Below are 13709 nucleotides of genomic sequence, written 5' to 3'. Positions count from 1 at the left end.
TAAGAAGAATTGATCAAGGGTTTCCCCATATTGGGGTTTGTCCCTGGCTAGCGCCACATCTTGTGTCCTCTTGTCTTGGCTTGTCTTTTGTGATCTATGTTTATGTTCTATCTGCAATTTACTTTAATGTTGGTGTGATTGCTAATCTGGAAAAGATATTGAGCTAACAATGAAAATTGAAATAAATTGCTCTAAGCATAGAACATATCTTAAATTAACAAATAGGGATAGATGGGACTACACTATCTCATTCAGGGCTTCCCAAGTAATGCCCCTCCTATGCCCATTAGGTCATTAAGGGAGGTCCCACTAGACTAGGATTGAAGATTAACCCACCATTTAAGGTGAGCGAACAACATCAAGGTCAAAACGCCTCTTTCTTCTAGGTTACCCCATAATCCATGTCAAAAGCCCAAATACAAACAAGCATAAGCACTTGATTGCAAAATGAATAAAGCACCGTTTGATCGGAAGCCCACCTTCTTCCATATGCTCTTGCTGAAAGGGTGAGGTACATATGACTAATGCAAGTGGCGGAGATACAATGGCACATTGTCATCGATTGGTGGTTGCTATCAAGGTTGTTGGTTGGTCAGCGAGATGAGAAGAATAGGAGAAAATGTTTTCTTCTATAGGGTTACCCATTTTGGTGGATAACATCTGGCACCAACTAGAACATGAGCTCACCGTAGATCACACAATCCATGTACTCGAAAGGGGAGTTCATGAGAACTCCAACAATTTTGGGACTGCAGACCTGTGTTGATTTGGGGTAGCATCGAATGTGCTCTAGCCATGAAAATTGGTGGAGAGGCTAAAGCACATGAGATCTCCAAGACCCAGAAATGGTTTGGGCAGATTCTAACTGGTTTGGGAGATATTAAAATAATTCATATTTTTAATGGAGTTCCTAAGTCTAAACTTAGGAAAAATAAAATATTAATGGGTATTAATATAAAACTAGGTTAGAAGGTTCCAAAAGTCATGGATCAAGCCAAATCTAATCTTAATCGTTGATTAGAGATTTAATCTCGGTCGTTGAAGGACCAACGAGAAAAGTATAAGAGGAGGCTTGAGAGTCAGTTGGAAGATACACCAGAGTGATCAGCCATTCATCTTGCTAAAGCGGGGTTGCTAAGCAAAGTTGAATCAGTGATCAGCAGCAAAGGGCAGTGAGTACAAGCCAGAGAGGCAGAGACAGTACTAAGAGACCAGCACAGAAGCAGGGGGAGCAAGAGCAGCAACCAGTCCAGGCTACGCAGAGCCCAACAGAGATAGCGCAGAGGCCAAAGGGACTGCGCCATCCACACAGAGGCTGCTGGAGTGATGCAGAGGGTCCCAGAGGCTGCGCAGTGCCTCAAAAGGCTGACGTAGAGGGTCCTGGGGTTGATGCAAGTCAACAGAAGGCTAACGCAAAGGCCAGAAGAGCTAGCACTAAGCTTTAGTTGTGCCGGAGAGGGTTTCGTGGGACAGGTTTTCTGAATACCTGTTTCCGAATATATAGGTATTGTTGTCATGTATTTTCTCTGTCGGGTGAGCCGGTTAGGCACCCAGTTGTACTCAGATAGACTGCATAATAATATAACCCTCTGAATTGCTGCACCGGTTTTCCCAAGTTGGGTTTTTCCGGGACGAGTTGTCCAAAAATAACAATGTCACTTGTGTGTTTGCTATTTCTTTCAGCTGTTGATCTGTAGATGGTTGAGACTGTACTGTGTTTATTTCAATGTTTATATGTTTAAATAACTTGTTCGTAATTAACAAGTAGGAGAAATAAACCAAACAATACAGATAAAATTTCTAACGGGTAATACTTAGAAATTTCAACATGGCATCAGAGGGTGGTTGCCGTTCATAGGAGAGTTGAATGCACTAGCTGAAGCAGAGCATTTGCAACAGAAACAGTTGTCCCAAGTGACAGAAGTTGTTCCTAGCAGAAAGCGACGGAGAAGGGTTGACGCAGAGGTACTACGTCATCGGTTTGGGCCAGAGAGAGGTCAGCGCAAAGGTTGAGGAGGGCAGGAAAAGGCTCATGAAGAGCCACGCAGAGACCAGGAGGGTTGACGCAGTTGGCTTGGGAGCATTTCAGCGAATGTCTGGATTGCACAGAGCCTATAGGCTCAGTCCTTCGGTTGTTGGGGCTTAGGAAGCTGTGGGCAGTTTGCAAGGAGTGAAGCTGGCGAGGTGTTGTTGTTGCCGAGACAGAACAGTACCTAACAAGGCAAAACCAAGGTAGAGGGAGTCGTTACCGAGGTGGATTTCTAGCCAAGGAATCCAGATTAGTGTTGCAGGTGCACAGGAGATCAAAGAGGTGCAACTCGACGATTGACAAGTGGATTTCCAAGAGGGAAATCGAGACTCATAGGGAGTCTAGCAGAGAACTTCCAGATGGGAAATAGCGACTCAGAGGGAGTCGAAGAGAGAACTTCAAAAGGGAAGTAGAGACTTGGAGGAGTCGAACGAAAGAGCAGAGAGATGGCCATGAATGGGCTGAGGTATCAGGATAGGTTGGACGGGGCGTCCAACTTTGTGGTATGGAAGGCCAGGATCTTATCCATTCTAGATAGACAGCGCATCAAGGCCTTCGCCTTGAGAACAATGGGTATCCCAGTTGACCCGGCTGATAATGAGAAGTACGAGGACGCAATGGCCAAGGCGTAATGCATCATCCTTGATGGGGTCAAGGATCATGTGGTCCAACATATTGCCGAGAAGGAGACGACAAAGGAAATGTGAGATACCTTGAAGACGTTGTACCAACATACTTCCGTGCAGAGGAAGATGTTACTTGAGAATCAGTTGCAGTCATACCAAATGTAGAAGGGGGAGCAGATAGATCACTTCCTCGGTAGATTGAAGGAGATCCGGGACCAACTAACTTCCATAGGGGCCACGCCGGATCAGGAGTTGATGGTGAGGACCGCTCTAAACGCAGTCTCCGAGGAGTGGGAGACATTTGTCCAAAGGAAGAGGATGTGGCTCTAGCATCTGCGGGAAAGCAGGACCTCTCCAAGGTCAAGTGCTTCCATTGTGGGGAACTGGGTCACTATGCGAACTAGTGTCCGAGGAAGAAGAGTAAAGGAGAGGCTTCTAACTCAAAAGCAGTGCCAACGAGCGCGAAGAAAGAAGTCGAAGAGGATGACAATTGTGCCATGAGTGCTAATGTGCCGCTTGAGAAGAAGTGGGGAGACATCGAGCTGTAGTCAGGAGGACTACAGGCGATGAGGGGCAAGATCCCTAAGGTACCCAACCTCGAATTATACCTTGCTACGGGAGCCCCAAAGAGGAGTAGCAAGACTGGCGGATGTCGGTAGAGACGGATGCGGATGAAGCGGCAAAGAGTACTACAATGCAGGAGTCCCCGAACAGCGCGAGGCTAGCAAGTTGCGACAGTGCAAGAGGCACGGGAGTGTTGCACCAGTGCGGAATGGCACAGAGAGGTGTGCAACGGTTCGAGATGCAGGTAGTTGTTGCAGCAGCGCAGAGATCAGTAGAGGGAGCACTTGTTAGCAGCAGAGAGCGCTTCAGCATCGGGAGTGTTTCTAGCCTGACAGGGATGTCAGAAGTTGGGTAGATCAGTTACTTACTTCTCAGTAACTGAGTTGCAGTGCAGTAGCAGTATGCAGTAGCACGATGTAGCATGATGAGGGGGGGATGCAGTGCAGATGCAGTGTTGGGAGGATGGACCAGCAGCAGCATGGATGCAGAGGGCGCTGTCGTACAAATGCAGCAATGGCAGTGGCAGGGCCATGGGCAACAATACAGGATGCATCAGTGCAGAGGATGTTGGGCGAGGAGGCCTAACATCAGCACAGGGACTGATGCCAGATAATCAGGGTGATGCTCAGTGAGGAATATTACTAGAGCACAGTCCTCGTTAAGAGGGAGTGTTGATTTGGGGTAGCATCGGATGTGCTCTAGCCATGAAAATTGGTGGAGAGGCTAAAGCACATGAGATCTCCAAGACCCAGAAATGGTTTGGGCAGATTCTAACTGGTTTGGGAGATATTAAAATAATTCATATTTTTAATGGAGTTCCTAAGTCTAAACTTAGGAGAAATAAAATATTAATGGGTATTAATATAAAACCAGGTTAGAAGGTTCCAAAAGTCATGGATCAAGCCAAATCTAATCTTAGTCGTTGATTAGAGATTTAATCTCGACCGTTGAAGGACCAATGAGAAAAGTATAAGAGGAGGCTTGAGGGTCAGTTGGAAGATACAACAGAGTGATCAGTCATTCATTTTGCTAGAGCGGGGTTGCTAAGCAAAGTTGAATCAGTGACTAGCAGTGAGGGGCAGTGAGTACGAGGCAGAGAGGCAGAGACAGTACTAAGAGACCAGTGCAGAAGTAGAGAGAGTGAGTGCAATAGCCAATCCAGACTACATAGAGCCCAGCAGAGCTAGCGCAGAGGCCAGAGGGACTACGTCATCCACGCAGACACTGTTGGAGTGACGCAGAGGGTACCAGAGGCTGCGCAGTGCCTCAGAAGGCTGACGTAGAGGGTCCTGGGGTTGACGCAGGTTAGCAGAACGTTGACGCTAAGGCCAGAAGGGCTAGCGCTAAGCTTCAGTTGTGCCGGAGAGGGTTTCGTGGGACAGGTTTTCTGAATACCTGTTTCTGGATATAGAGGTATTGTTGTCGTGTATTTTTCTCTATCAGGTGAGCCAGTTAGGCACCTAGTTGTACTCAGATAGAATGCATAATAATATAACCCTCTGAATTGTTGCACCGGTTTTCCCAAGTTGGGTTTTTCCGAGGACGAGTTGTCCAAAAATAACAGTGTCACTTGCGTGTTTGCTATTTCTTTCAACTGTTGATCTATAGATGGTTGAGACTATATTGTGTTTATTTCGATGTTTATATGTTTAAATAATGTGTTCATAATTAACAAGTAGGAGAAATAAACCAGAGAATACAAATAAAATTTCTAGCGAGTAATACTTAGAAATTTCAACAACCTGTAACCTGCACATTGCATCAAACTTGTTTGGGAGCATGTGCACTAGGCGTAGGGTATCACCCATGTTTTATACGAAAGTATAAATCCATACAGAAAATAAAATCTAATCTAAATGCAATCTAATCTACACGAAACATGAAACATGAGATGAGTGATATTAGAATGCTCACACAATATACAATGCATATACACTACCATGCATTACTAGTATACAATACATGACCTAAGTACAGTAATGTAACCAATGCAGCCATCATAGCATTAAATCAATATAGCATCCCGTGTCCCTATGAGCCCTTATGAGACAAGGCAACCAAATATCACATTCTCCTTTGCAAGATTTACACATTGAGTCACATGAGTGGGAGGTAGGAAAATAGGATGACCATGAATCTTTAACAAGAGTCATGGATGAGGAGGGAGAAGAGGACTCTGATTTGTGATATTGGATCCTTTCTCTCGGCTTAAGTATAGAGTAATCCATGATCAAGCTTATGAACCTTTGTTCAAGGGCTATCTCAGGTATATCATTCTCATTATTGTAAATAGGGACACGTCAGGAGTGATATGATGAGGAAGATGGAGGAAGGATAAGATCATCATCAATATCGTATATCGGATCATTGTCAAAACGATGGCTAGTATCCCACTTCCCCTCTTCTATATGTAGGAACTCACAAATGTTAACCTCATGTAAATCCCAAGGAACGATTGCTATGAAATTTTCCTTGAAATGCAGCAATTGGAATTGATTCTTCTAACTGATTAAATTATGCAATTTATTTTGTTATAGAAAAATAACGAATTAAGCACACTGCAATTTCTTCACAATAAAAACGTTGCAGAAAATAAAATGTTGGAAACTGAGAAATATAGAGCACACACACAAAAATATGACACCATTATTTTTGGACAATTGTCCACAAAAAAACCCAATGTAGGAAAATCGATGCCATAGATGAGGTTTTTATTATTAATATGCAGCAGCAAAATTCAAAGTACAAATATGGATGCCAATTTAGCTATCCTCCAACAAAATATACTGCCAAAATTATTTGGAGGATATTCCCCCCTTCTGCAACGAAACTCGGCCCCTCTGATCCTGCTCGCACTTCCTCCCAGCTACTCGCACTGGCCAGAAATGTGCATTGCTTGGCACAGATAACTCGCACTGCCTACTAGTTGGCTCTAGATGAGCCATCCTGCCTCCCTATGGCCCTGGAAATGACTCGCTTTGCCCTCTGGGTGATCTCCCGACCTCCTGCAACTGAAACAATCACTTTTTGGCACTTCGAATTGGGGTTTATGGTTGCTCAGCCTTTCTGCAGAAATAATTCGGCCTCCCAACTACTGTTGCTCTGATGCTGAGAAACTCTATTGGATATGACTTTTTTGCTCACTCAATCACTGTCACTCAATCAGTGGCTCGAATTCTTCTCTAGCTAAACTTTGCTCTCTGAGAAATTTGATTTGCCTTGATACTGGTGTGTTATTGTTGCAGCTACACCTGCATCCTTTCTGGCTCGAACTTCTCTCCCTACTCGATTTTGCAACTCGGTAGCTCGATCTACCAAGAGACTCGTTGCTGCTACTCTACTACTACTACTGCGTCCCTTCTGGCTCAAACTTCTCTCCCTTGCTCGACCTCTGCAACTGGGTAGCTCGATCTGCCAAGGAACTCGCACTACTGGTGTGTCTTGCTCCAAACCCATCGACTTCCTCTTATAATCTCTCATTGGCTCACCAACGGCCATGATTAAATCCTCATCAACAGCTAAGATCATTTTTTTTATGATCCATGTGATATTCTTGTCTTGTCATCCCAATGTTGAAGCTAAATTGTATACATACCTCATAATATTCGGATACCTTAGCAACTTGTAGCACATATACTTTGTCATCTCGCATATGATCAAAATCCCTTTTCCCTTTCTTTTCTTGCATCAGGTTCCTTTTCCTGTTCTAGCTTCATGTTCCTGCTCCTACTTCTCTCTTCTTGCACTAGCACTCTTTTGCTACATTTTTTAGTATCCAGATGATCCTCAAAATGGATCTACTTATCACATCTTCATTAGGAAGTTATAAATATTCAAATACTCAAATATTCAAGCAGGAAGGATAAGCAATAATCAAAACAATAAATTTAAACAAGAGCAATGTCATAAAGAAAAGTTTAAAAGGTACTTATCTTTAACGAGAGGTGATCAGCTCCCTCTTGAACTAGCCTTCAAGAGTCATTACTATCCATTATCCACATATCAATGTTGCCTTCAATATTTTCAATCGACTTTAACAGCAGCCAAGCCCAACTAAGGCTATCCTATCTAGGGTTACATTGAATCTATCACAACTGCTGAAAGAACTTCTTACCAATCATGCTAGGGTTTCAAGACTTGTAGAACTCAAGCCTTTATCATATCCAAGTTCTTCTTCCAAACACACTTCAGGGGTCTCTTTCAAACCCTAACCTCATGATATTCACCAAACCCTAATAACTAGGTTGCCTAGGGTTTCCTTCAAACCCTAGCATTCTTTTAGGTCTCTGCCATCTTTACTTGTTGCCATCAACGGTGTCTTCACAGGGGTGATCACTTTTCTTCAACTCAACTTTGATACCCTATTAATTTTCCTTAGGGCTATATTGTTCTTTGTTGTTGATAATTGCAATTTGATACTTTTCATCATTTACATACATAATTCACAGAGGTGTGAGATTGAGTATCCAATGCAGGGACACGAGACCATAAAAGGTGTGAGAGTATAATTGAGAACATTGAATGCCAATGCGTGAGGTTGTAACATATGAGGGTCTTGTGCGAGAGTTTGTAGCTATAAGGGCAAGAGACAATATGTTGTTTTTCCACGATACTGGAGTCTAGGTTAGAATCTTACAATCACTGATGCTACCAATCCAAGTATCACAACAAACTACTTTGCACAGTGGAACAATATACAACAGTAAATCTACTAGTGCACAAATATAGACAACTTTTTACAATTTTTCAATAACCCAACTTTGTTATATTAACAAATTGATAATACAACTGTCTAGGGCTCTCGTACCAAGGATAATGGCCCTCATACATCCACTAATACAAGAATACAAGAACAAGATACACTGATCATCTAGCTGATTTTGTGCACCATCACAGCTCCTCGATCGTACCCTGAACACAACTATTCATCCTTGTGCTCCCAATCTGCAGCTCTTGCCTCTATCAATGTCCTGCTCCTTTAGGCCACTGAACACAGCTCACCAACTGCTCTCTAGTTGATCGTTAGTCTATCAACACATAGAGACTCCTGTTGAATTGTTCACAACTCCATTTCTTTACAACTCTCAACTGCCCACTACTGCTCCTCAGCTCCTTTGGGACTTCTTCCCTCTAATGCCTTCATGTGTTGCTCCAATGAAGACAAACTTCAGGCCAAAGGGTTGCATCCTATCACTGCAAGATGTCCTTCTCCAACAATGAACGTGGGTTGATGTAATCTACTACCTTGACCTCCTTTCTTTGTCCTTCAAAAATTAGTCTTGAGGTTACACAAATCTTCACCCTCCTTACAGTTGTCAATGTCCTTCTTGGCAAGCTGATCTAGGGCTACTTTGAGCACCTACTTGTTGCCCTCCAACAACCTCAAGATGCCCAATGCAAGCATGTCCAATCTCAACCTATCCTCTAGCAACAAAACAACTTGAGAATACCAAACCACATACCTTCATGGGATTGTGTCTCTACTGTTGGAACTCGGCCTAGTTAGGGCACACCTACAGTCCACATCAACCCTCCAAATCTGCTACAGAAATCCCTTCTACAGCTGCAGCATTCCTTCTTCTCCAAGCTCCTTCCCTTCGCTGATTGGTAGGCCTCTTCCAGCACCTATTTCAGAACTTACATCCCTCTCCAAGACTGAAGTATAGGGCTTGGCCCTCTTGCCTAGACAATCACAGGACTCGGCCTGATTTCAAAGAAATGCCACCACAAAAATGTCACATAAAACAGCCCAGAACTCCCTCAAATACTCGGCCTTGCACCTTATTTGAATCTGCCCAACAAACAAAAAAAATTACCCTAGATGAAGTCTTCTTTTCCTCCTTTTGCTAAGCTCCAAATCCCTGCGGCCAATTCAAAGGTATCCTCCTTATGTTTGTTGCTTCTTGGATGTGTCTTCAAGCCTTCATGTCCTCTTGTATTTATATGCATCTCATGGGGTGCCAACGAACTGTCTCTTAGGGCTAAAACTAACCCAGTCGACCTCTCTTCACGTTGTAAAAGTCCACCAACACATAAATAGATTAATAACTCCCAAATGACATGGCATCTCTTGGTGTCTTGAGTGTCCCCTTACTCCTCTAAGGGTCCCCTACATCCTCCAAGTGCCAAGTGTCAAAATCCCCTTGTGGTTTCACACCCACAAGCTTGGGTGCAAAGCCCACACCTTGGGTTCTAAGCCCAAAAAACACATTTGTGGTGTTCCTTCCTCCAAACCCCAAACCCTAGGTCTTGGAGTACCTCCCAAGCTATAAATCTCAACACTGTAACCAAGAGCTAGCAAGTCCTGTAACAAAATGTGAGGCCAGTAAACATGAAAGAGTCCTGTAGTGGAATGCGAGACCTGTAGTTGCTAGACATGCATAAGAGAAGACCATCTGAAAATCTCATAGTTGTTGTGAACTCTGAACTGCATTTTGGAGAACAATACAATAGGATATCTACAGTTGATTGAACGTATGAAAGGGTGTGTCCATAGAAGTGAGCCGACATAAATTTAATTTCAAATTGATGTTTTCCCTCCACGAATTTGTAGCTGACTTTATGTAATTAATATCTCATTTGTATTAAAGTGATAATAATTTGTAATTGTGAGGAGGCCAGGGGAATTTCTCCCTGGCTGCCAATTTCAACACCAGAGTGGCTAGCCTAGAAATCTGTTGAAACTTGATGAGATTTGTCTAGCCAATGGTGCTCAAATCAAATCTCAATTTCTTCAACTTAAGAACTAGATACCAACCTACCAAGGCCTTTTGAAAGCACTACTTGAAAGGAGTCTACTAAGCAACTTGTAACCCTTAAAGCATTTGTTGCCCTAGTTACAAAGCAAGAGGATATTGAGCAAGAATTCATTAGCCACTACTAAATTGTTTTCCAATAGCAAGCACTAACAAATGAATGCAGGGTGGTCATGCAAACGTATCTTGACATTGCACCTATGCAATTATCTCCTAAACAAAAAACACTGTGTCATCACAAGTTGACCTAGGCAAAGATAATAGAAGCTTTGATGTTAATGACCAACAACAAGTCCCTTGGGCTTAATGGTTACCTATGTAAGTTTTATAAAGCGACATGGGAATTTATTGGGTTTGAGCTATTAAATGTGTAAGTTGTCAAGAAGAAATCTCTAGAAGAACTTAACAACAAAGATTTAATTACGTTTATCCTCAAAGCGAGGGACCCAAAAGTTATTACTAGATGGCAATGTATCACTCTTTATTACTAGATGGCAATGTATCACTCTTTTAAATCTTTCCTACAAGATTTAGACCAAGCCTCTTGCTCTACAAGTCATACCTTACAAATTCATTAGCCTAAGAAGTCAAGGATCACCAAAGGTCACTTTTCCCTAGACAATAATATTGTTGCCTACGAAAGATTAAAATAGGCCAGGGGCCTAGCCTTGAAAGCCTTATTCATTAAAATTGACTTTGAAAAGGCCTATGATCGAGTTGAATGGCCATTCATCCTAGCTATATGCAAAGCCTATAGGTTCAACCAATTCTCCCTTGTAGTGGATACTTTGTTTATGGATGTGGCATACCACCTTTCTATCGACCAAGATAAGGCAAAGTCAATCATGCAAAGTTTTTCATTGGCATCAAAGTTGTGTGTTATGACTTAAAGGCCCTAGGTTATTTTCTTAACCACGAGGTCTCACAAGAACTTATCAAAGTACTAGCATTCCTCTTGCCTTATCTGAGTCTTGGTCAGGTTAACAACCATTTTGCAAGTGGCTACTTCCTTACAATTTTGGAAGAGAAGGAAGTAGTAGATAACATGATAGAACATCTCCAAAACTTCAATATTGCTTCAAGTTCCAAGCTACAGCTACCTAAGACTCAACATTATATAGGTTGAGCTAGGATAACCCCCTAAATTAAATCGTTACCATGGGATGGTCATGGTTGTAGCTATGAAAGACTTTTAAATTCCTATGGATCCTCATTTCAATTTAAGCCTCGCCAAAGTTGTGCAAAGTGGTTCTACAAAGGATAGCCAACAAAGTGGATAAGTGGATCACTAAGCCCATGATGTTGGCAATTCCATTCCAAATTTATTCCATGGTCTTCACTGCCACAAATGTCTTTTACTCTTCCCTTTGAGTCCCCCCTCACTACATCCTTTAAAAAGCTCAAGGCACTTCTTCGAGATTTCTTGGGCCTGCCTTCATGGAAAGAACAGCTTCCATTGCATTAACTGGACCCTAAGTTGAAGACACAAAAACTAGGGGAACAGGTATTATTTGCTACTTCATGCAAACTCAACTTTTGTGAGCAAAATGGGTTGTCAAAGTTGTGGATGGCAATGAAGAAAAAAAGGTATTGTCATCAAGGTGCATCTCCCAAGGTACCCTACTGGACAAAAAGCATTAGAGAAATGCAAACTTGCAAACTCTTCTTCTCACACCAACTCAAGTGAAGATCAAAGGATCATTTGTCACAATCATACATCTAAATAACCTAATGAGCAAGTAAAATGGTAAAGAAAGGAACTTGTATTAAAAGAAAAATATGTGATATTTCATCTTATGTGAACAAGAACTCTTTTAAAATCTGAGGTCCAGTGATAGTACAGATTTAATAGCCAACATAGTCAATTGCATCGTTTGACCCAATTATTCTAACCACTTAGATGATTGCGTTGACCTAATTGACTCAGTTGGACAAAGCCTATATTCGACTCAACTAAGTTGACCATGCATTGGAGTTAACAAAGAGTGAATGTCAAGAATTCGCAATCTAGCATACCCTGCACAACCCAAAATCCTTGTGCTGACCTCAAAGTAAAGTGTCATTAGATTCTAGGGCTGTGTGATTGTAAAGGGTCTAAGTGAATGACTAGCAATGTTAATAGCATGTAAAACATAACCATTTCAATCAATCATTTATTTATTTATTTCAAATATAGATTTCTCACTACTTAAAAAATCTAAATTTAAATAAATCCATGTTAAATGTGAAACATGACAAATATTTCCATTTTATTTTATGAGAGCAGTAGCAGCTACATCCACTGAAACTATAAGGGCAAATTCATCTGAAGAGATCACCTAACCCAAGAGCATCCAAAAGAATTGACCCCAACCAATTGAACCTCCATTTTAATTTATTAACCTTATCCCCATAACCCACTTAACCCATGGAAATCTTGGTACATGTCTCCCACCCTAAGTTGTGAATGCATGCAGTGACAACACAGGTAATTTCCTCTTTCCCTCACTGCCGTGTGCCCTTTCTGCATGCGAAAGGCACCTACCTTGGTCTTGGTGTTACTGTAATACGCTCTCATTCTCACTCGTAAAAGACGACATTCAACAAACTTCTAATTTCAGCCGATTGTTATCCCTCGGAGATTTTTCAATACATTGTCCCGAGAGTAATTTGGATGCCAAGCTCACAACTTTCACCTGGATGTTGTCTAGATCAACCAATATTACTGGTTTTAGAAGTACGTTCAGTAAATATAAACCGTAAGTCATACATTCTGTCCTGTTGTGTAAACGAGTAAATTTGTATTACAAATAACATTAAAAAAAACAGTCATTGGATCAGTAGAACTTTCCCAGATGTATGAAAAATCATTTCAATGCAAACATCGGGAAATACAGCTAGTTGGGCAACCAAACTATGATCTTACAGCAACTTAAGGAATTAATACAGTAATATTTTGTATGTAATAACAACGTTAAAAAATTGGAGGGATTCAAACCTTAGCAAAGGTTTTCTGTGGGTTCTCGCCGAGAAGCTGACCAAATTTAAGCTCCAGCATCTCCATTGGGTCCGTTTCGATTCTCCGGGCCGCCTTTCTTCGCTGTTTTCCGTCATCAGCAGAGGCCAAAATAATATAATTTCTACTACGACTCCGAGTTCGAGCGTAGGGCGGAAATTTGAAGTTGGAAAATGCTAATGATGTTGAAGGCAGGGTTACATTATTAATCCATTGACAGTATGCTGCAGAAGGTGGACATGAATATGGTGTCATACTCATCATCCTTCCTTCCTGCAATGCTTCAGTCGACTGGCTGATTGACTTTAACCACTTGCTCGATCATAAACTCACTCGATACCACAGAACTGGATTGAATTCCACACAAGATTTTTTGTTCTATGGCTTAGGACGAGTTTAAGTCATTGTTCTGCAACTCTCGGTTTAAGGGAATTAGCGCACATTCCTCTCAACTCGGATTAAAAATTTGGGGTGTTTGGCGTTTTACAGAAGGTTTTGGTTCAAGATATAGTTTTATATTTTTATTATACAGCTTTTCCCAGAAAAAAGAGAATAAGTAGAAGTAAAAGGGGCGATTTAATTATAATTTTCGATGTTTACTATAAGGTTATTATGTTCAAAGGAGTTTTACAATTTAATACAGAGGAGATGTAGTGATTGTAATGGTGTAAATATTTAGATGTCCAACTCTTATTTTATATTTTATAAATAGATATTATTTTATAAATAAATAAGTGTGA

General features: G+C 41.6%; 1 protein-coding gene across 1 annotated transcript in view; it reads right to left on the bottom strand.

Annotated features, from left to right (window-relative positions):
* LOC149151419 (uncharacterized) overlaps positions 1 to 13473 on the bottom strand; it is a 55116-nt gene extending 41643 nt beyond the window's left edge. The window contains exon 1 of the mRNA XM_089440588.1: positions 12952 to 13473. Coding sequence (XP_089296714.1) covers positions 12952 to 13233 — 282 coding nt within the window. The 5' untranslated portion in view covers positions 13234 to 13473. The remainder of the gene's footprint in view (positions 1 to 12951) is intronic.
* Between the last annotated feature and the right edge of the window lie 236 nt (positions 13474 to 13709).

This window comes from Pinus tabuliformis, chromosome 9, assembly GCF_031772625.1.
Source record: "Pinus tabuliformis cultivar Carrire ecotype Pingquan chromosome 9, CPIR1, whole genome shotgun sequence".
NCBI classification, from domain to species: Eukaryota; Viridiplantae; Streptophyta; class Pinopsida; order Pinales; family Pinaceae; genus Pinus; species Pinus tabuliformis.
Note: the sequence above shows the minus strand (reverse complement) of the source record. Positions and strands in the feature narration are given on the sequence as shown.